This window comes from Prunus persica, chromosome G2 (assembly GCF_000346465.2).
Source record: "Prunus persica cultivar Lovell chromosome G2, Prunus_persica_NCBIv2, whole genome shotgun sequence".
In the NCBI taxonomy this organism is placed as follows: Eukaryota; Viridiplantae; Streptophyta; class Magnoliopsida; order Rosales; family Rosaceae; genus Prunus; species Prunus persica.
Genome location: NC_034010.1, coordinates 22,499,349 through 22,522,649, shown reverse-complemented (window position 1 = coordinate 22,522,649; position 23,301 = coordinate 22,499,349). Strand labels below are relative to the sequence as shown.

Sequence of the window (23,301 nt, the reverse complement as noted above, 5' to 3'; positions counted from 1 at the left end):
AATATGTCATGGAAATGAAATGACAAAAGCTCTGTGTCCTCCTATATTTATTGTGGGCTGTTGATTTCTTCATGGTCAATAATTTGGATATTTGGCTCTTTGAGGTGGTAGTAGTAGTAATACGTGATTTATTTTTTATTAGGAAATGCAATATTTCATATTATTAAGGTCAATATATTTTCGATAAAATGAGAGAAATATATATATTATATTGTTAAATTATCAATTGAGACTATTTGAGACATGTTTTTTTTTAAAATCAATGATTTTGATTTTACACATCCTATCACAAGAAAACTACCACAAAATATGATAATACTAAATACATTTCTTATCAATCAAAAACAGAGAAAGAAAAGAATAACTTCACTAAAAGGACTACCTCTATAGAGCATTGGGAGTTGCCTGATGAAAGTCTCTCTTTCCATTCTATTGCCAATAAGATGAACAATTTATTTTCCATGTATGTCAAGTTGTCTGCTATTTAATAAGCTAACATTATTGGTTCAAGTGAATAATATTAAGTCAATTGAATCATGGTAAATTTCTTTTTATTCCTCGTAATCAAAAGAATAAAGATGGCTATTAGAGATAGAACTTTGTTAATCAATCTAGTTTTACTGTTATAACTCTTTAACCATTTTTCGGATTCGAGTATCCTTTAGATGTTCGATTCAGTATCCTTTGGAGTCGAACCCATCTCCCTCTCTCTCCTCCAAAATGCCGCTCAGGTTCAACAGATGTTCGATTCTAAAAATCGAACTTTGCGAATCCAAAGCATTTAGATCTCCCCACATTGAAAAAGAGCTAAATAGTAGAGTCTGAGAAACTTTCTTGTTCATTTGAAAGATACACTCAAAAGGTTTTACACTTCACATTGTTTACTAGTGAAAACTTCTCAACTATTTTTCAACAGTTATGGTGAGCTTTCAAGAAGGGCAGACGGGGATCACGTGGAGGTGAAAATGTGCGGGTAATCCCACAGGGGACAAAAGCCGGCAGACTTTGAATGAGTTGGTGAATCACCTACGCCATGGCGTAAGCTACTTTGAACTTTTTTTCATGAAGCAGGGGGTATAAACCCCAAGAAACCAACTACACAATACAAGCTACTTTGAACTTGAATCATGTGGCCGCCTTCAACTTTGCGGGGCTGCCGTATTGCTTGCCTCTTGCATTAGTCCACGTTCAGCCTTCACTTGAGCCCCTGCCCTTTCAACTTTGAATTATGTGGCGCCAACGTGGTTGTGATACAACGCCAACATGGCAATGTGATACTAATTTGCGTGTTATAATATTCATTACGTCACAGAAAAGTTTCTTGCTAACTTATGGGATTAAGGATCCAATTAATTTGAATATTATGAACTACAAAGCCTAAGGATACGATCAGCACAATTTGCAATTGGCAATACAAACTAAGGAATTAAAGTAACTAATTAAAGTCTTAAAAACAGAAAGAATAATTAATAAATAAATAAAAACATACATGTATGCTCATTCAAATTGCATAGTCATCACATCACTGGTAACTGAATTATTCACCACTCACAGCATATATGAAGGTTTTTCTATTCTAAATCTCTAACTCTTCAATGTACATCATCACCCTTCAGTGGCCATTCCAGCACATCTGAATTCTAGTCTTTTACTCAAGAAAAAAGGGGAAAAAAAACCATTAGTTCTGCAATGGGATAACTAATCACAAATAACAATTAGGGGCCTCAGCTTTCACCATGGTAACAATCCTGTTCAGCTGTCACATTTCTCCTGCTTACTGTTAGCAGTAATTTTGGGCTTGTAATATGCCAAAACTACAGAATTAAAGAAACTGCACGTATGCCGGTCGATTGATCAGCCAGCAGCAACTGCATCAGCCCTGGGACTCGCATCCAGGAGTTGATGCAGCTTAGCCCCCGAGTTTTTCTCATACATGTCACCCTCTTTCTCAGCATCCCTAGCAATGGAACCCGAGTTATTAACTCTCGACAGTAGGTTCTCAGTACTAAAAGGTTGGACCCTCTTATCATCAATGTTCATCATAATCTCTTCCATTCGTCCTACGCGTGTATTTTTCAGTTTATCCTAGTATGTTGAGACAAAGGGTAAGTTAGCACAAAAATAAAAGAGGTAGAAATTTTTATCAATCTCCAAGGAAAGAAATTATTAGAAAATAGCATGTGGAATATGGATGTACCATTAATGTAGCATTTTCTAGCTTCAGTGTGCTAGAATTCTCAGTCAATCGACTTATTTCAGATTTAAGTGCCACATTCTCCGCAGATAAGGCATCAACTTTTCGTGCAAGTTCCTCAGTCTCAGCCTGGAAGAAAGAAGCATTAGCCTCATATCTCCATTAATGAACACGTACTAAAAGAATAATATTGGACCATGGCACCTTCACAACTTTCATACCTGCTTCCTCAACCTGGACCTTCTAGCAGATTCCCGATTAGACTGTTTCCTCCTCTCCCTTTTTAGCTCCCGTTCATTCTGTGAATCATAACGAAACCACCACAAAGTACATTCAGTGATGTGAAACTTCGATGGAGTATGAGAAACAAAGACAAATCCAAAAATAAGAGAGTAACATATGCAGACAGTACATGCATCCAGGCTTCTGGAGGCAAAACTGCACAGGATTGTGGAACACTAGTAGAGCTCGACTTTGAGTTCAAGTTAGGTGAGTTCTTGAATTCCAACGCCATGGTCATACCAGGAGAAACTACTGGTCCAACCAATTTTCCCGGGACACTAGGAGCAGCAACAGTTGCACCCAACACTTTATCAGAAGCTGCATTTACCTCCTTAGCAGAAACTGGACTGGGCTGCATGTCAGTCTTCCCATCTCCAGCTATTAGAACAAATATTGAGCAAAGATATGTGTCAATACACAGGTTTAGTCGGGCAACTTAAGCTTTTGTGTACTGTACTAAACCAACAAACTTAACACCGTATCAAAGCAGATGATCCTGATCCTAATCCCTACAACTATAACCTATCAACGTCTCAATTAATGTTTTCACGTGTTGGGCTCTATAGCGGCTGAGAAATGTTCACATGTGACGGGGGATTATTTGGATATAAAACAACAATTGGCTCACATCCTAAGAGTTTAAGCTTTATGGAATACGAGATAGCTACTAAAAAACAGTACTGACTGCAGGCCAACTCTATTGTTCATCAAGATGCAACACTTGGTGAAGAACAGAGTCATACCAGTGGCTGGTGTTCCCTCACGACTTCTTTTTCTTCTGGTTTGATTTTCCTGGACATAAAATATGGAAATATTGAACTTTAACTTCACCATTAACCATCATTATACATACAAGATTCAAATCAATTGAGAAATAAATTTGGAAGAAGACACATGCTAGAACCAATGGAAGAGGTCCTCACCCCAGCCGTATTCCCATCACTTCCCTCGCTAGAACCTTCTGTCCCCAAACTGTTAGCATGGTAAAAAGTTCACAAAAATTAGTACATAAACAAATAATTTACCAGGAAGAACCCAGTCTCATGGAAAAAATTTCCAGATATGTAAGTGAAAGGAAAATTCCAGACCAGACTACCAGAGAGCGTACCAGATTGGTCCACTAGGAGGTATAGCCCATCTAAAAAGCAAGAGAAATGACGTAAGAGACTAAGTTGGCTTACAAACCTCTGGGAGACACTATGTTCCGCTCCACCCTCAGCATCCCCAACATTGCTATTGCCTATTGACATTGCAAGCGCATCAAATCTTTTCAACTTTTTCATTAACCCTCGGTCTGCATTACCAGATGACTTTGTAGGTGTTTCCATATTCAAAGGAGTTGCAGCCTGCATTATTGCATCACAAATAAAATCACATTAAATTATGGATATTGATGACTGTGTATGCAGCTATAATGGACATATGGTGAAAAGTTCACTTACAGAAGGTGATGATGGAACCGCTTGGCCATGTGATCCCTATATCAGCAAAAACAAACACCAATACGTGAGAAAATTCCAGTTTTGTAACTATCTCAATTCTGTCACTAGGGAAAATAAACAGGTGTGCACAACTTCTGCAGGAGTGGGGGAAGGGAGTAATGAATTATTGATTCAGAGCTATATCAAGCATAAAGATATGGGAAAGCTTATTTATTTCCATTTGCTTAAGCATGGGGAAGTCAACAGGAATTGTGATGTCCAGCAAGTACTAGTAAAAATGCATGTACATAACACCTCACAACAGTAAATACAGTCTAGCCTCTGCTTTCAAAAAGGTGACCAATCAAATTGTGGGCACTTTAAGAACCAACTATTCACTCTCTAAATTGCAAAGCAAACAGAAGTTCTGATGAAAATATAGGATCGTCACCGAAAATAAGGAGAATTCAAACTTACAAGAGGAACTGCCGGATGTGCATAACCATGTGAATACATTGCTGCATAAGGTGTCCCATAGGGTGGCATCATAGGCTGAAAGAATTAACGAGTCAATGACTTATCATACAATATATTGGAGTTCTTCCAGCATGTGTAGGCAAATCGCGACTTAAATTGAATGTATTAACTGCCTTGATGTAAGAGACAGTACCTGTGGTGGGCCCCACATATAGGGATGAGGTGCGTGGCCAGAAGCCACAGCTGAGTTGTAATATGGAGGAAGAGCAACTCTGGGACCATAATATGCCTGAAGTTATCATTAGCGTGCATCAGTTTTCATATGAAAAACTACAATATGATCAGAGTTATTTGAGCAAAACTAGGAAAAAAATCAGTAACCTGCATGGCTGCCCAATCAGGATAGACATGAACATTGGTCTGATTGCTATGATTTGTCTGATCCTGCCAATGCAAAATGATCAAGAAAAACTTAAAGACAGTCTTCAATAGTAAACCACCAAGAATAACAAAAGATATATATATTTAATAAACAACTAGCCTAAAACTCTTTTACCTACCTAGAAATCAAAACATTATAAGTCAACTTCAAAAGGTACTCGATCAGATGTTTCAGACATCTTTGTTTCTATAACAGAAAACACAATGTATCACAGCTTACCGCTGTCAGAGGTGAAGATGATTTCTCAGATTTGGCAGATTTTCCGTCGTCGTCGTTTCCCATGGATGACCACTAAGGCTTATTCAAAGATACTGAGAAGAAATATTTTGAGCTTTCTTGATCAGTGCATCACTTCTTTATCTGTTATATATACTGTCCAGACTCCACACTGCATCAATTCAATACTATCCATGTCAGGCTGTGATTGGAAAAAAGAAAATTTGCAAGGCTTGAACAGCAAAAACGATGTGGTGCTAAAATCAAACGAATTGCTGACATTAAAACATCACAAAATTGTCTTAATAATTTTAGAATTGTGGGAAATATTGAAACCGATCACCACGCTACATACATAGTTAATGACATCCTTTCAGTTCTGTTCATGTACACTTCCTAAACTAGCTAACCAAGAGTGAACTGAAACAAAAGTTAGCTAACCCAGAGGCAACAACATGACTCATAGATGTCACAGTTATTGGAAATAGGCTCCCAATTCAAGATAAAAAAGTGACTTACAAATTTGGCATGCTTATAATAAAACATAAACAAATGCCATAACGCTAAAGCCAAAAAAAAAAAAAAAAAACTGTTGATTCAGATTTGGAACAACAGAAGCTCGGTGAACACTGGCTAAGTATGCAGGTTAGTCTAATGGAAATATGAGATTGAGTTCATATCTGCTAAATAAAAAAACAAAATAGTTGAAAAAATAATAATAATTAAAAAAATAATTAGCTGCTTATGTGAGTGTTTCATCAGTTTATCAAAATAATATATAAAAAGTTAAGGAAAAGAATAATTGAACTTACTCAATACAACTATATTCATGACTAATTTTCCTTTGGATACTTCTCAAGGATAAATTATACATGCTCACTCACCAGGAACCAAAACTTCAAGACATGCTCACTCACCAGGAACCAAAACTTCAAGACAAATCGGCGATCTAGTTAATTAAAACATAGAAGAAAAAAAATTAATCATAAAAAGGGGGGCAAAAACGTCTTTCCACCAACTCTTGTCACAGGAAGATAATGCTAGGTGCCATCACCCAATCCATCACAAGTTCACAACTGAAAAACCTAGAGATGTAAATGACAAAAATATCCTTCACACAAACTTAAGGCGAAAATAATTAACCGATGTTTTGTATCTGGTGGTTTGATCAGTTCTAATCTTACACTAGTCATCTTATATTTCTTGAAATAATTTCTCCTCCATTTTTGGTTGATGGGGTTGCAGAATTGGAACAGCAAATAGAATGCTTGCGCTTATGCACCAAAATCAGATGAGAGAACTAATAAACCGAGCAAATCAATAAACCAAATCACAATTTCCAGCATAAGCAGAGAGAAATCTTCGGGATTAGAGGCTTCTACTCTAACCCTCTGTTTGTTTGCTAAGAAAACCAAGGAAAAAAAAAAAAATCTTAAGCATGTTGCCGTTACTTTTGAGTTTGAGACTAATTACAAGCTCCGTTTTTTACTATAACAAAGAAGGAAATAAAAAAAAAAACTGAAAAGATGCATACTTTCAATTTCCAACATCCCCCCACGCATTTCCTCACCAAAAACCCGCTTATGTAATAACGGAATTAAGCTTTTTCCGTTACTTTATCCATTTTCTTAGGAGCCAAACAGAGCATTGACCCTAATTCGTAAAGGAAAAACAACATGGAACTCCAAATTCAACGTACCTTGAACTGTCAAATCCAAATCTCCACCTCTTAACGTCCAAAATCCAAACCAAAAGGAAAAAGAAAACTTCAGAATTCGTTGAAATTTCGTCAAAGCTTCAAACTTCTTCAATGGCGGCAAACCCCGGCTTCAAATCCCCTGCATTTTCTCCCTCTAGAACATCGAGAGATAAAAAAACGCTTATTTTCTATCACAAAGGAAGCAAGAGCGAGAAATTGAAGGAGAGAGAAAGAGAGAAAAGGGTTAGGGTGGTGGTAGAGAAGAACAAAGAGGAAGAGGAAGAAGAAGAAGAGCGCCAAGGCAACGTCCACGTCACCCAACACGTGTCGTATTTGAAGGAGGTCGTAGACGGTACACCGTATATACGAGGTGGTGTGGTGGTTGTTGAGCTGGCCCATCGATATTCGCGCTGGCCAATTTATTTATTCCAACGTCACCTTGTCCGTACACGTGTTGCAAACCCACTCGATCTACGCGTCCCGGGTTCGGGCTCCAGCCTATTCCACCCGTCATGTGGCTGACGTGGTCCTTCTCACATCCAATTTCTTAATTAATTAATTAATCAATCTAGATTTTTTTAAAATAAAAATATTACATTAAACTATAATGAATAAGTCCTTTGGAATCCACGACGAGCCAGTGATGGAGGACGTAATTGGGGGTCTTGAGCCACGCATGAAGATTGTTAGAGATTTAGATTCATTAAGATTAATTAGATTAATTAACATCATTTCTTTATCTTATTTTAGATAATAAAGTAAAGTCTTAATGATCTGATTTTTCTATTGCCTCTGATTTGGCAGATTTATTTTACCTGGCGGAACATCTTTTCAAAAGTCGTGACGTGAAGATCCAAGCTAGTGTATGTGTGCCACGTACAACCCATTGTTTTTAACAAATTTAGCTTTTCGAGTTTAATATTATAGCACAATTTCCTAAATTTTATTACTTGGTTGATTGTTATTGGATAATATTGATCATTTAAATAAGGGAGTTGATTTTTCCACTCTCATTTTGTTCACTTACCTTCTCTTTTATTTTTTAAATTAATTTGATTATTTTTTATTCTTTCTTTTTCACATTCTACATTTATCCTGAATTAAAGTTTTGATAATTAAAATGAAGAAAAATTAACAGAAAATTAGTATATATAAATAATAAAAACTCCTCGCGATAATTTTTTTTTTTTTTTTAAATCTTTGTACAAGATTCCAGCAAACTAAACCATCTTTAACTTGTGTTTCAATTGCTCCCAAATAAATTTCAATCCTCAAGTAAGCTTTGAATGCCCATAAACAATTCAAATATCATAGCAAAGCATTGAATTGCAAAGTAATTTCTCAAAAAACCCCAAATTAGAGAAATTCCAGAATCTCAACAACCCTTAAAATTTACCTTAGATTAGTGGGCTCGATTTCACGATTATGCAAGTAAAAATGATTCATGAATCTGACAACTAGAGAGAAAGTTATGATTTTAAAAAAAAAATTCAACTAACTTTTGTTTTTTGAAGTTGCAGAATCGCACGGGATGAAGAAGAAACAAATTTATACAGCGTAAGGATATAATAGGAAAGAGAATGAACAAAATTGATTAAAAAGTACTTTAAAAAACGGTATACTAAATTTGAATTTGGGGTTTACATCTTCATCCATTGTTCTTCCTACTCTATATGCAAAATGGTCGTGGGAATTTCCAGAATTGTCAAGAGGTTTGTGAACATCAATTTACCATCCCATTCCAAGTATGGGTTTTTAGTTTTATTTTATTTCTAGATAAGAGACAATATCACTTGCTTAAAAGATGAGCAACCATCTCACTCTCTCTTAAGAATAAAAACCTTATTATAAGATTAGGTTAGTTGTGATCTGATTACATCACTTGCAAATTATATATAGTTGTCAAATTCAAATTTTCACCATCAAGGTTAGTCATGATGAGTCATTTAAATATGAAATCGACCTTTTCAATGTTTTTTTTTAAATTTATGAAAAGCACTGTTCATCAATTTAGTTGGTCTTTGTTTTAGGTTTTTATTCCTTAGATGTAAAAATAAATATTCTTCAAATTAAAGATCATATCAGAGATGATTGTGACAAATTTAACATTCAGCATAGTGATGTTGTGAATCACAGTATGTCCATAAAAGAAAGTCCATTTTGACTAAAAAAAAAAAAAACACATGTCCAAGAATAGCACCCCCATTTAATTGAAAATAAAAGATGATGTATAGAAGATTGGGAAGGCAGATACAATTATATAAAGTTTACTTATATGACTAGGATTGCAAACATACAATTAGATAAACCTAACCTATTTTAGTTAATTTATTTAACTAGGTTGATTTACTAAACTTATTTTTGGCTATAAATCCATTTGTTAGCAACTCCTATATATGCATAGTATATATTGATGATAAATATGCTATAAATAAAGAGCAATAACACATAAATTATACCAATCGTAAATACCGTTATGTATAATTTGATTTAGTAAAAGAGAATTAACTACAATAGATGTGGGTTAATCTAGTTGGTCTTAAGATGTTTGACCTACATCCGAATTAGATCAATCTCCTCGTCTTTTTAAGCGGTTTAAAATATCGCTTTGTAAAAATACAAAAAATAAAAAATAAAAAATAAAAAAAGACAAAAGAAAAGGATTAACAACACTTTGACTTTGGGTGCCCATTAGGCCGCGGTTTAGATTAGATGCCAAATGAAGGAAAGGGAGGGCAATTCAGGTACTTTAATGATGTGGAAGCAACCTCTCATCATCAGCATCATTATCATCACCAGTCCGACGCGGAGTGCACTCCTTGTCTGACGCATCCTGATGTTTTGACTCCAATATCTCACCCAATTGCCACCTATCCTCACCGCACTTCATCTCCGACGACACTCATCTTGCCACGTGTACGGCCCAAACCTATCCCAGATACAATTAAAAAATTGAAACCGTATCTTTACTTAAATATCCTTTGCGTTCCACCTCTGACGTCACGACAATCCAACGGTTTACATTAATCTAATCCAACGGACAGAAATCGGTCACGACGCCTGACATAAGAGAGATAAACTGTCAATCTGCCAACGAGGCTGCCTTTCCCGCTTTAACAAATACTAAAGCATCTGTGTCAACACGTACTAGCCACTGGGCCCTACCGGCATCTGCATATGTCGGTGTTTTTGGTCCCCGCAGCTGACGTGTTCCACGTAGATGGACTGAGAATGGTGTGGGGTCCATCCATGCGAGCAGAGGTTGCGTAGCCAGCTGAAAATATCATGTCCCCATACTTCCTAGAGATCTGAAAATGGCCCAGGTGTCATACCCTTCATCCACGTGGGAGCTACGTGCTGTCCTATCTTTGGCCGCCCTAGTCTTTATGCTGATTAACGAAACTCTTATAAAAACCAACTTTATTTAATTATTTTTTATTTATTTCAATTCTCGCATGTAGGAGAAAGATTCTATAATCTTATGTGTCAACCTTTATGTAAGAAGATTTTTTTTATATAATCTTATGAAGATTTTGTTGGGTTCTCGCTAATTGTATGAAGAAACTACATATTTGAGCTAGTTAAGATGGGCTAAAATGTCAAAATGATGAAATTATATGTTGTGAAAATCAACGTAATATATTTGGGCTCTTCTTTATATTTTTACAATCGAAATGCAAATTAATAAAGTAGATTTATGAAATTAAAAATAAATTTGTGTAGGTCTGTTTGATATTCATTTTATTTTTCAATTTTTTTTGATAAAAAATGAAAATAAAAACTTGCTTGATAGCTATTTTTAGTTTTCAGTTTTTGTTGTTATTATTTTTCAGTTTCATATGCTCAAAGAGGATTGAATTTTATAATTTCCTATTTCCACACATCGCTATTTCCCATATTATAATATCATTTTGCCTTAGTTCAATTATAATGAAACTTTCAAGTAACATATATTTATGTAGAACTTAGAAATTAAATTTTTATTGAGGATCAATTGTGAATATGAGGTCATATAATAAAAGTGCATGTTACTAAGAATTTGAAGTATTTTTCATTGAATTTATTGGAGTTAGATATTTTTTTTTTCCTAGTAAAGATTAGGTTTGGATGTCCAAAGGCTCCAATTGGATTCGCAGCCAAACGCAAGAGTCAAGTAACCATATCCAAGTTGGAATGTCTCATACCAACAACCGAGTGAATAACGAGTCATTCATATTATTTTAGATAGGTATGAATTCGGGTATTTAAAGTGATATAAATTGGTGAATAAATAGAACCAGAAAAAGAAATGAAAACAAAAACTGAAAATATTTAAAATTATTTTAAAAGAATAACAGTGAATTTGAAAACTACAAAGAAATGAAAACTTTTATAAAATATATTTTTAATTTTTGTTTAAAAAATAAGAACACAAACTGAAAACACACCATAAGCTCCATCATCCAACCCACACTGAGTTGTCTGAGTTATCTTGTTATCGGTGAATTGGCTATCAATCTATTATTAGCCCTTTACATAATTAGAGGAGAAGAGATTGAAAGCTAATGGTAGGGCGAAATATGGAAATTGAGAAAAAGAAGAGATTATGTGAGTGTGCCTAGTGGGTTTTGTGCGAGGAAAGAGTCAGAAGGGCCACGTCAGAGAAAGGGAGGATCAACGGCGATGCGGTTCTTGCGGTGGACTAGGAAAAGGACATGTGATTGGAGGGGTCTGACGTGGTAGCCTCCTTTTTTCTATAATTTTAATGGCGGGTGAATCAGGCCAGGCAAAAAAAAAAAGAAAAAGCCATTCTTACCGACAACGTGACGTGTCTTTCAGACACATGGCTTACAACGCCACGTTTGTGGGGCCCAGTTGAGGTGGACCTAAAGCCTTTGGTCTTAGATCCGATCTAATTTCCCCTTTTTCTTTTTTTCTTTTTTTTATAAAATTGAATTATTATTTTTTAATGTGCAGGGGTCAAAGGCCCAACCACAAAAGCCGAACTGCAAACAGGCCTCGAGTGTAAAAAATGGAACAGCCAAACACGGCCCAATAGTTGGCGGCAAATCTCAATTTGTATGTGATAGTTGACAAGTCCAATTCCTTTCTGAATTTTTGGATTGCTCTCTTTTCATCTTAATGAAAATTGTGGGGAATTTGAAATTGCCTAGAGCTTTTTCTGACAACTAAAATGTTTTTGATAGTGTTTGAAGAAAACTTAAAAGTTCCTCTAGGTTATAAAAGCATTTTTTGAAGTATGCGTTTTTTACAAGAATCAATTCTAAGTGTTTGTTTTTTCGTTCAGAAGCACTTTTATTTTTAATAAAATTTTTGACATTTTTCTAATAGAAACACTTCTAAAAAAAGTCACAAACGGGCCACTCTACCTTCAAGTATAAATATAGTTTTATAAAGCCAGCCATTTCTTGGCCAATTCGGATCTTGGTTTCATTTCTGATTGAAGGTTACAACAAAATTATAAATATTTAATTCACAATATTCATTTCAACGAGTCTTCAAACATTCAAATGACATTGATGGGTTATGATTCCTTGATACTGTAAAGTGATTAGACTTCACAACCAAGGCAAAATTAATTGACATAATATCAAGTTTCAGATATGTTGTGATCATAATATTATATATAAAAAATATGGAGTTAAAAAGAAAAGAACCGTTAAAATATAAATCGGAGTCACGTCACATAAGTTTAGTATTCAAAATTTAAAATTTATCTACAACTACACGCATCTATGGACATGAACATTTTTCCAAATTTCAATCATTAACAGTTAATGTGACAAATAATATGATGGTATTAATTCAAAGTATTTTACTGTTTTAGAAATAATTGTCAATTTGTGGGCAACAAACATTTTCACAGCATGACCGACAGTACATGATGATGCTAAATTTTTTATGGGTCTGAAACTTGTAAAATTATGTGGTTCAGCCTTTTTATACGACGCTTGTTTCACACAGAGTGAGTGGAGTATCAAAATCCCACTGAGAAAAATAGCTTTTGCATGCTCTGAGAAAGAAAAATGAGACTGCGTTTGCCAAAAGCTTGTGACCTGCAGAAGCTTTTTCTTGCAGGGATGGCAATGGTGGCAACTCTGAGTTGTTTAAGTCATTCCAAATGCGAGTTTGAGGCAATCTTCAATTTTGGGGACTCGAATTCAGACACAGGCGGGTTTTGGGCAGCTTTTCCAGCACAATCTGGACCCTATGGCATGACCTACTTCAAGAGACCTGTTGGTCGGGCTACAGATGGGAGGCTCATGCTTGATTTCTTGGGTAATTAATTCATACTCTGTTTTTCTAACGTTTCTTTGTATTCAATCTTCTGTTTTTTTTCCATTTTTCTCTTATCAAAACAGAGAGTTTATTTATGTGATTGTATTTGTTCAGCAATTTTGTCATTTGCCTTGATATTTTCCTCATCTTCTAGGATATAGGATATGGGAAGGCCCTACTTTGACAGGCCAGTAGTAGAGTAGGGTTGTTTTATTATAAGGCCACTTTATACCACAAGACAGAGACTCCAAGCCGGACAAAGTTTGGACTGTTTGGGAAACCCTCAACTGATTTTCTATTTGTTGATTTCTAATTTTATTTTTAAAATTAAATTAACAAATTACAAAGTATTTATAGTTTAAGTGATTAAGAACATTTATTTATAATGCCGAGATCATGTGTTGGAATCAATTGAACTTGGCAGCTCAAGCTCTAGGGTTGCCATTCATAAGCCCATATCTGCAATCGATTGGATCCGACTATAGACATGGGGCCAACTATGCTACGTTGGCATCCACTGTGCTTTTGCCAAACACGTCCTTATTTGTCACTGGAATCAGCCCATTCTCTCTAGCCATCCAGCTCAACCAAATGAAGGCATTCAAGGCCCAAGTTGAAGAACACTCCTGGGATCAACAAGGTGAATATTGTAAACTCACATTTTCAATTGCTATGTTAGATGACAAACATACCCTTGATTTTTCTTAGTACTAACTATTTCGATTTATTGCTCCTTAAGAATCAAAGAGACTTCCGTCCTGGGACATTTTCGGGAAATCACTCTACACGTTCTACATTGGCCAAAACGATTTCACCTCCAATTTGGCAGCCATTGGTGTAGGTGGAGTGAAGCAATATCTTCCTCAAGTGGTCTCCCAAATTGCTGGTACTATCAAGGTCAGTGACAACTTTCATATTGTTTGGTCTGGGCCTACAACTCAAAATTTCAATAGGGTACTTACTCCTTCAAAGAAAGCCTCATTAATGTTGGGTAAATGAGTTTTAGGCTTGATCATCGAAGATGGCGCACTTTAGAGGAGTGGTAAATTATGCTGCAAGTCTAAAACGGACCTAAGTCATATGGGGATGAAAGCGGAGATGGGAAAAAAACTTAACAGAGATTAGAATGGCATATTCGGTCCGGATTAGCGGCTCTCAACCCATCCCCATTAAGTATTGTCCTTGTTTATAAATTGGTGTTTTTGTAATGGGGCGAGGTGGGGAACTTGCCCCAAAAAGGCGGGGATGGGAATATTCGATTTGAATATTATGGGTACGAAGGCAAGTATGGGATAGAAATAACGACTTTGATGTAACCCGTGTGTCTATAGCTATATGTGTTACATCCGCTTAATAAATAATTTTAATTACTTGAGTTACAAGTCTTTTACAATTGCATGCCAATCTTGAGAAACCATAAATAAATAAAAACTGTTTATGGTATAAAAATTTATGCTGTGCTTTTACTTTTCAAAATTTCTAGGAGCTATATGCCTTAGGAGGGCGGGCATTTCTGGTACTTAATCTGGCACCAGTGGGTTGCTACCCATCATTTTTGGTGGGGCTACCTCCTTCTGAACTTGATGCGTTTGGATGCTCGATTTCTTACAACAACGCAGTTGTAGACTACAACAACATGTTGAAGGAGACACTCAGACAAACCAGAGGCTCTCTCCCAAATGCTTCCCTCATATATGTGGACACCTCCTCTGTTTTGCTAGAGCTCTTCAGACATCCCACATCTCATGGTATGCCTCCCAACTAAGGTTTTTTCACTTAATTAATTGGGCTACATATATAGCTATAAACAAATATACACAATTCGTAATAATCGCTTTTATGATATATGACATGTTATGTTGGTAAACTGTGAATCAAGCACGGTTCTATCTAAATTTATAATCCTGATACATAATCTGATAACATATATATAGTATACCATGTCAGTGTGAATTAAGTTTTGCTTTGTTTTTTAAAACAGGGCTTAAGTATGGTACCAAAGCATGTTGTGGGCATGGGGGTGGTGCCCACAATTTTGACCCTAGAGTTTTTTGTGGAAACACAAAGGTGATCAATGGGAGAACTGTGACTGCAACAGCTAGTAGTGATCCTTACAACTATGTAAGCTGGGATGGAGTCCATGCCACAGAAGCTGCAAACAAGCTTGTTACATGGGCTATCCTCAATGGCTCTTATTCAGATCCTCCTTTTCCATTTCATGACTTCTGTGACCTCCAACCTTTAAATTGAGCAATTTTTGCTCTCAAACATTGGCTCGTCTGGTTTCTGCCTCCATAAGGTAAAATTATTTATTCAAAAGCAATAACGTAACTTTGTTTTCCAAAGCATATTTCCTTGATCAGTTTTTCAGCAGGGCCTTTTGTTGTTGCTTGACATTGGAAGCTTGTTCTTGAAAACGGCATGTGGAATCTTCGACATTTTCTTTCAGTGTTCACTGATCACTGATGGAGATAGGTTATCAAACTATTTATTTATTTATTAAACCATGTCTCTTCTCTCTTTAAATAAGGAAATTTATTGATTGGCTTAGTGACTTGTGTAGAATGTGGTACTTTCAGTTTCCAATGCTGCAAAATGCAAATATTTTCTGCTCAAACGACCTTAGATTTGTCTTTTACATATATCTGATGAATGTTATTGGCACAAGAGCCAAGCTGCCGTCCCTTCTAAACCTAATTTCAGCCAATCAAACATGCATGTATTCTTTGATCAAATTGAACTGCAAAAGTACTGACTGACCAAATTTTGCACAACCCCATTTGGCAGGAAAATTGAAACTTGAAAATAAAGTTTCTGTCTGGACCAAAAGAGAAAATAAAGTTTCTGTCATCAGTCTAAAGTTCATGATTTAAAATAACTTTCACTATTACAAATTTGGATGGAAAAAGAAAAAGAAGTACACAAGAAAAAGAACTACAAAGAAGATTGAAGTACTCAAGGAACATATTCATGTTCAAGATATGGTTGGGTTCTAGTCATTGATGCAGAAGGCATTTTACTTCTCCCAACCCAAAATGTATCAAAAGCCACATCCTTTTCAGACTGCTTCTCCATAGCTTTAAGTTTCTTCCTCCACCATAACTTGAATATGGCTATCATTACCAATCCCAGTAAAACCAACCCAAACACAATTCCAACTACAAACCCTTTCCCCAACCCTTTCCGATGCCTCTTTTTCTTCTCTGGCGTTGGCGTTGGTGTTGGCGCTGGCCTAGGCGGAGATGGAACGACAATGGAAAAATGGCCTAAACCATGTGTAATGCACTCATTTTCCTTGGTCATGTTCTTGATCTCAAAGCTCCCAGCAGCACCAAATTGGACACATTTTGGTGTCACATTTTTCCCTTGCACATCATCAATATGCGGAAACCGGATTGTAATGGGGTCACCCTGAGTAGTGAAATTGAGCTTCTGATTTCCTATTGGAGTTGCATTTGGAGAATCATAAGCCATGAAGCCAACAACAGGAGCAACCAATGTGTAATTGGACATCTGGTAGTAACTTGAAGACCAATTGCCTAAATTCTCAAACACTATAGCTAGCCTTCTTCGGTAAGGCATTGGAATAACCCTTGGTGGTATTTGAAATGAACTGAAATTTGCTCCTCTACTCCAAAACTTTGCACTAAGGACCCTAACAAAAGAAGCTTCCATGCCAGAGAAATTAGCAGGGAGAGAAATATTGTATAGCGTGCCAGTATGAGGGTTCCTTAGACTTGTGTTTGCATAATCATGGAAAAAAGTGCTCAAGGACTCAGGGTCATAGCCATACAAGGCTTGCACAAAAGATGATGATGATGATGAAAATGACAGAGAAAAGAGCAGCCAGAGGATGTGCCAGCTTTTGAAGAACTCCATCAATACCACCCTGAAAGTCTTCTTGTGCCTTTGTTGTTAAATTCTTGAATTGCAGCCACATATAGCCATCTGTATGCCACACCCATTAAAGCTCCTAATATTATACAAACAAACCTCCCACAATTCATAAACAAATAAAAAAAATCTAATCAAACCCACAATCTCAAAGGCAATAAAGAATCATCCTGCAATAAAAGTTCTGCAGGATATGATGATGTGATGCAGGCCCCGGAAATGAAAGACATTGGCTTTGGTTTTGAGAAGGTAAACCAGAATCACATCACCAAATGGATATTCTTCAAAATGACAGCCTTGCTAGCTCAGAATTCTTCAAATCGCATTTGTCCGTCGCGATCTTCTTGGAGTTTCCTAGGAAATAGAAGGCATTGGGATGTATTGGAGAGGGTGAGGGAGAAATGTGGGAGTGGAATTTGGAAGAGGTCTGGTTGTGTTGTGTGTATTATATGAAAATGGAAGGCCATGCTAGATGGGCACCAAATTAGAAAGGGTCCAATTGAGTTGTTTAAGATGTTATTTTATTATCACTAACTATCCCTTTTCTTTTGTTTTCTTTTTTGGGTTATATTTTGGTTGATAGTCTGTTTTGGTGAGAGAGAGAGAGAGAGAGAGAGAGAGAGAGTGACTTGGGTTGCTCATGACAGAGGGTGCAAGCAAGGCCTTGGACTTGGAGGGTTATAGTTCCACAGGAGAAAGACAGAAGCTCTGGACCCTCTAAAGTCTACAATTGAGCACTATTTTAGGCAACTGATTTGGGATCCCCTTGGTTCAAGGAAATTCAAAAAAAATAAAGAAACAAAAAAAAAAAAACAAGAGAAAAAATGGAAGGGCCAAAACCCCATAGATGATTCAGAGGGTATAAATATTTGGTTTTGCATTGAGAAACAAAAATTAGCCTGTTGGTTTCATGTTCATAGTGCATACAGCTGCATATACCTCTCTCTCTCTCTCATGTCTTTTATAATTATATGCAAAGGTTTAATAGTTTTATACACATACAATACAACTACACAAGGGAATCTGATCTGTCCTTTTGATTTGAGAAGGGTCTTGATAATATATTGCAATTGGGTTGGCCTTTGTAGTGGACCTAGTGGTTCTGGTTCAAATGTCTTATCCCGTCCTTAAAATTAAGGAATAGGTACGGATTCTAAGGTCCAACCACAATGATGAATAAATAGGAAAATAATGAGACTTGTTCTGTGAAATTTAATAAAATTGTAATTTTATTTATTTTATATAACAGAGTTGTTGCTATATTTAATATTCTTAATCAATCATGTTGGTGACGATTTTATGACTTTCAACGTTATATAACATGGCCCATGGAGTCTAGTCTAATAGAAAATGGCCTTGACTTGGAGATATTAGATCTTAGATTCGAACCTCTACAGCATCATAATTGTGTGTGTGTAAGAAATACCCCCTTAACTTGTTCTAAAAAAAAAGTTATATAACATTTTTTTTATTGCCAAAAGAATTGACTTTCTCAACTGTTAAACAACTAATATTTTAGGGCACATAAAACAAAAAACAAAAAAAGACATCTCATTTGGTAATGTCCTAAAGAAGAGGAAAAAAAATAAAAAATTACATACAATGATTTGTAAATGAAAATTTAAAAACTGCAAATAAGTTTAAGTTGAAAATTCCATCTGTTGTCCATACTTCTTCCCCACCTCTACCATGTCTCTGTTCTCATCATTTTTCTCATCACCATTGCAGAATTAAAATTGATAATACAGAAAGTCACCTGTCACCATTATTATTATTAAAATTGATCATTGTTTAGACTAAATCATACTGAAACTATCATTGAGTTATGACACTTAATATCACCCCAATAATGAGAACTTCAAAGGGAGATGTTAGGGAAGGTTAAGAGCCACTCGTTAATTACAAGTTATCGGGGCATTAAAGTTTAATTTTTCGACTTACTCAAGCATTAGAAAATCTTTATTTAAGTTGCACTGATGTCTCTCTTAAGATTTTGAATTAGAGTTATAAAAAAAATACAAGCGATATTGAGAGAAGGGGAATCGAATCTAGGACCTCGAGTACATGAATAAATATTTTTAACCACTTGAGCTACAAATTCCTTACAGATTAGAGTTATTTGGGCAATCATTGATCCAATTTGGAGTATCAACAAATATAATTATAAAAATCATATTGAAAACTCGAAAAAAAAACTAAAAACTAAAAACCTAATGCATAGTTTAATATATGCCAGGTCTTGAAGGAAAAGTGATCACTGCCAGCAATGGAATTTTTTCTTTCATTATTTCGGTTAATAAGGTTATTAATCATTATTGGGCCGTTCGATTATAATTTAAGATTGGTGCTTTTGTTGTTGTTAAAACTGTCGTATTAGTATATAATATTTAGTCATGCATCGTTCAGCTTAGATGAGCACAAGACAGAATTTCGGATCAATTGGATTTTTGAGCCGGGTGGGTCACCGACTCAATTGGGGAAGCCCATGGTTGGTTCAATTGGGTCGATCAATATTCAATACATCATGAATAAAGAAAGAAATTTATATCATTTTTCTCTCTCATATAATCACGGCCTAAAATAGTTCGTATAGTTTCTTTTTTTCAAAAAAGAAAAGACCCAAGACAGAATCTCCGATCTATTAGAAGAGATAGAGAGATAGAGCTGAAACAAGATTGTAAGGTGCATGAACAAATGTTATTAACCATGTTAACTACAAGCTCTCATTAAAATGTTCATATAGTTGGAAGAAAAAAGAACATTTCAACATGCCCGTTATTCTCATCTCTCTCGCATACTCATTTTACGTTCTTTTTTATTCTTAGGTTTTGTACCAAACATGAATAAACACTTTTACAATCCAAATATTCTCCATAATAAGAGTCCCGAATCTTAATAGGGTGATACACTACCTCCCTTTGTAGAATGTAAGTAATCTATATTACCATGACATTGCTATGAACTTCTTACTCTAATTGTAGAAAACAAAAACAAAAATTACGTATTGTGTATGCATACATTCATTCTCTTTATCTCTTTTTGTATAACTTTTTATTTCTCTCTTAGTTATAAGAAATAGAGAATCTACACTTCGTTTGGAAGGTTTTTCTCCTAATTACTAATTAGTGGATCATTCATCTTTCACATTTGCAACAAAAGTTAGAATCTTTGCTCTTCATTTCCTAAGTAGAAAAAAAAGAAAAAACAAGTATTGCAAATTAAAGAGAGAGATCAATTTGTATTTGAGCTTGAGAAAGAGAGACCTCAAACGTGGATTTCAGATAAATAATCATCCAATCAAAAAGGTTTAAAAGTCCACGTGTCAACTCTCCAATGAGTCTGAGGAAGGAATGCAACCCACCGAAGATAATGAGCGAACCAACACCCAACACTTCCGAGGGAAAAAATCATTTGCAAGTAGCCAAAGCAATCAACAAAGTCAGACAGCAAGAGGCAAAGCAGCTGAGGATACGACTCTCTCTCAGAGTACACACTCAATATCATGGCAGCGACAGCCTCATCCATGGCGACCACGGCCGTCTTCATGCCGCGTCTCCCCGCTAAACCCACTCGCTGCTCTGCCTTGCCTTACCTCCCTCCTCGCCTCTCGTCCACCACATCTTCCTTCCCTCTTAAAGCCTTTCCAGGTACTCTGATTTTTGAAGACTTTTGTTGTCTTTTGTGTTTTTGTATTATTTTTATGTAGCTGGTTTTTGTGGGGTTTTCTTCAATTTTGTGCTGTTGAAGCTATGTGTGTGCTCTTTTCGTTGCAACTTTTGGCTGCTGATAAAATGTGGGAGAGAGGGAAACTTTTTGGGATTTTTTATTTATTTGTGAATTAATTTTGTTGGGTTCAATGAAATTATCAGCTATCTGCAGTTGACTTGGTGTAAGTCACGTATGTGCTCTGCTTAAGTTCTTTATGGATTTATAAAGTAAGAATTTTGATTCTGTTTTCTGGTGTTTTCCTTTATTTCTCCAGCTAATAGATGTAGGGGAAAGGTAAATAGAATATAAGGGCTGTAAATCTTGCCTCTGGTTCTTAAAGCACAGGTTTTGAACCTTGCTATTCGTTTTTTGAAAGTAGGGTATTGATTGAGATGAACATAATGTCTGCTATTATGTGCTGATGGCATGAATGTTATTTGAGAGGCAATGATTAGGAGGGATCTGGTGCATTTCTGTAATACACTGAAAATGAAGGGAAGCTGAAGTTACAAGGAATGGATGTATCTGAGTTGATTATGTTTTCAATAGTCGTAATAGTCCCTTCTTTCCTTATAATGCGCCTGCAGAATTCCATCCTTAGTTTCATGTTGAACTCAGCCTTAGTAGATTTTAAGGGTGGGAATATAATAGTTGGGAGTGTCGGAGCTTTTTGATTTTGAACATCTATTTAAATGTGTTGGCACTTTAAAAATTGTAGGCTTGTTGCTGATTTGGTACATTCCAAGTAAATGAACTAAAAATTATTGTTATAGCTTTCCATGCTCTAAGTCCACTTCACATACTTTGGTCAGCCAATGATAGGAGAATGGAACCATAGGGTTCATATTGTGAACTGGGAATACCACCACCGCAGCCAAGTAGATGCATATCTTGTTTCTTTGGTAGTTTCTGCAATAGGTGTGGGTATTAGCCCTTGGGTACCCCATACTGTGAAAAACCAACAGTCAGAGTAGGAGTTTCAATCGACCAATCTCGTATTTTGCTCAAGATTTGTTGCAACTCTGTACATGTAATCCAAGACACACAAATGAACATGATGTTTAAAATAATTTTGCAGTGTGATTTTTTCTCTCTTTTTGGTATGGCAGAACCCAAACTTGATTGGTTGCATTCATTAATTGTTTTTGCCCTTTTGTGCATTTTGGCTGTTTGTACATAAGCATGACTAGTTGCTATACTTTTTTCCTTGTTTAATTGTTTTCACTTTTTATTTGATATTTAGATTTGATTTCTTATAATTTTATTTTTTCCAAAACTTGTTTCTCTTTATATAAGCTGTCTAAAATTGAATCAAAACTTTAAGCTTAAATAAGCATTGTTTTTCTTTCGAAGAATCCCGGAGGCTTTCTCTCCAGATCAGAGCATCATCTTCAGAAGAGACATCCACTTCCGTTGACACTGGTGAGCTGTTAACAGACTTGAAGGAGAAGGTAAGAAATAAGCTGGCACCGTATAATTGCAAGAAGCTTGTTGTTACCCTTTGTTTTGAATCTTTTTTATAATCCTGTTCTAAGTTTCTGCTGCTTACGACTTGTCTTGATTGAGTGAAACCCTTAGTTTGTTTGAAAATGATATCCTTTATGTTCTCCTTGCCAGTGGGATGCAGTTGAAAACAAGTCAACAGTAATTCTGTATGGAGGTGGTGCGATAGTCGCTGTGTGGTTGTCTTCAATAATTGTTGGTGCCGTCAATTCAGTGCCACTTGTAAGAGATTTCTTTTGAAACCAGTTGCCTCTAGATTTTGCAATTTAAATTCTATTTTGATTATGGAAATGATGAATCTATATTTCAATTTACAACTTTGTGTGTGCGTGCGTGTATCTCTGTGTGTGTTTGCATTATCTCCTGTTTAGAAATTAATTAACTACTCTGAATTGACTTTCAGCTTCCAAAGGTCCTGGAGTTGGTAGGGCTAGGATACACTGGATGGTTTGTCTACCGTTACCTACTCTTCAAGGCAAGTTTAAAGATCTCAATTTAAAGTTGTATATCTTTGTTTTCTACAAGCATGATGCCTTGTTGCTCATGATTTTAATAACTATGACGACATCTGTGCTTTCTGCAATTGAGCACCTGAAAGCAATTTGGCATTGGCTACAGCACATGAATTGACATGTAGACCCCATAATTCTTCTAACAATTGCAATTTGTATTGCTATTACCCTCAGTCAAGCAGAAAAGAACTAGCTACAGACATTGAAGCATTGAAGAAGAAGATTGCTGGAACTGAATAGATCGAAATGACTGCGCAGCGAAAGTCAAGCATAATTATCTTCGCCATCGTTTCATTTTGTTTCTGTATCTCTACCGTAAGAGGCGTTTGTATCCTATAATCTAGAATAGGTTTCCTGTGATTGATTGTTAGTCTTGTACTTCCATACTTCCACCTATGGAATAATATTTGACAATTTTATGTCAGTGGGTCTGTTTTCTCGTCCACTTCCATCTTCAAAATTGTGAGTTGTGTTTGAATTGAAAATCTATATTACAAGACGTTTAGCAAATATAATTTAACACAGCTCAACGAAGACTTTGGGTCCAAGCATCTCATTCGGGTCTAGGAATTGGATGAACTTGAAATTATTCTTTTCCCTAGAATTTTTTAAGTCTAACCAGCCCACAGTTTAAAGAACATTTTCGTCAAGTGTTTTTGAATTTTGAAAATTAT

The 23,301-nt window shown here is 35.9% G+C and overlaps 4 protein-coding genes across 7 annotated transcripts; 2 read left to right on the top strand and 2 right to left on the bottom strand.

Annotated features, from left to right (window-relative positions):
- LOC18784774 (common plant regulatory factor 1) lies at window positions 1,448-7,055 on the bottom strand. Of its 4 annotated transcripts, none has more exons than XM_020557635.1 (14): window positions 6,732-7,006; window positions 5,845-5,981; window positions 5,036-5,204; window positions 4,756-4,818; window positions 4,568-4,663; window positions 4,375-4,449; window positions 3,919-3,954; window positions 3,662-3,822; window positions 3,400-3,448; window positions 3,220-3,268; window positions 2,607-2,854; window positions 2,416-2,493; window positions 2,198-2,323; window positions 1,493-2,085 (listed from the first exon to the last, which is right to left on the bottom strand). In XM_020557635.1, the coding sequence occupies exons 3-14, from the start codon at window positions 5,096-5,098 to the stop codon at window positions 1,855-1,857; spliced, it is 1,275 nt and encodes a 424-aa protein (XP_020413224.1). In that variant the 5' UTR covers window positions 5,099-5,204; window positions 5,845-5,981; window positions 6,732-7,006; the 3' UTR covers window positions 1,493-1,854. The 4 variants fall into 4 exon arrangements, with proteins under 4 accessions (XP_007218055.1, XP_020413224.1, XP_020413223.1 ...); XM_020557634.1 differs by having other exon boundaries at window positions 5,917-5,981; XM_020557636.1 differs by having other exon boundaries at window positions 5,950-5,981.
- Window positions 12,649-15,627, top strand: LOC18785624 (GDSL esterase/lipase At4g01130). Its single transcript, XM_007218101.2, has 6 exons — window positions 12,649-13,010; window positions 13,435-13,650; window positions 13,750-13,907; window positions 14,494-14,758; window positions 14,992-15,309; window positions 15,385-15,627. The coding sequence occupies exons 1-5, from the start codon at window positions 12,758-12,760 to the stop codon at window positions 15,258-15,260; spliced, it is 1,161 nt and encodes a 386-aa protein (XP_007218163.2). The 5' UTR covers window positions 12,649-12,757; the 3' UTR covers window positions 15,261-15,309; window positions 15,385-15,627.
- Window positions 15,852-17,881, bottom strand: LOC18785019. Its single transcript, XM_007219013.2, has one exon. It carries the CDS (start codon window positions 16,887-16,889, stop codon window positions 15,966-15,968), a length of 924 nt encoding a protein of 307 aa, XP_007219075.1. The 5' UTR covers window positions 16,890-17,881; the 3' UTR covers window positions 15,852-15,965.
- Window positions 20,279-23,072, top strand: LOC18785519 (protein CURVATURE THYLAKOID 1A, chloroplastic). Its single transcript, XM_020558420.1, has 5 exons — window positions 20,279-20,551; window positions 21,966-22,063; window positions 22,230-22,337; window positions 22,519-22,590; window positions 22,802-23,072. Exons 1-5 carry the CDS (start codon window positions 20,407-20,409, stop codon window positions 22,865-22,867), a joined length of 489 nt encoding a protein of 162 aa, XP_020414009.1. The 5' UTR covers window positions 20,279-20,406; the 3' UTR covers window positions 22,868-23,072.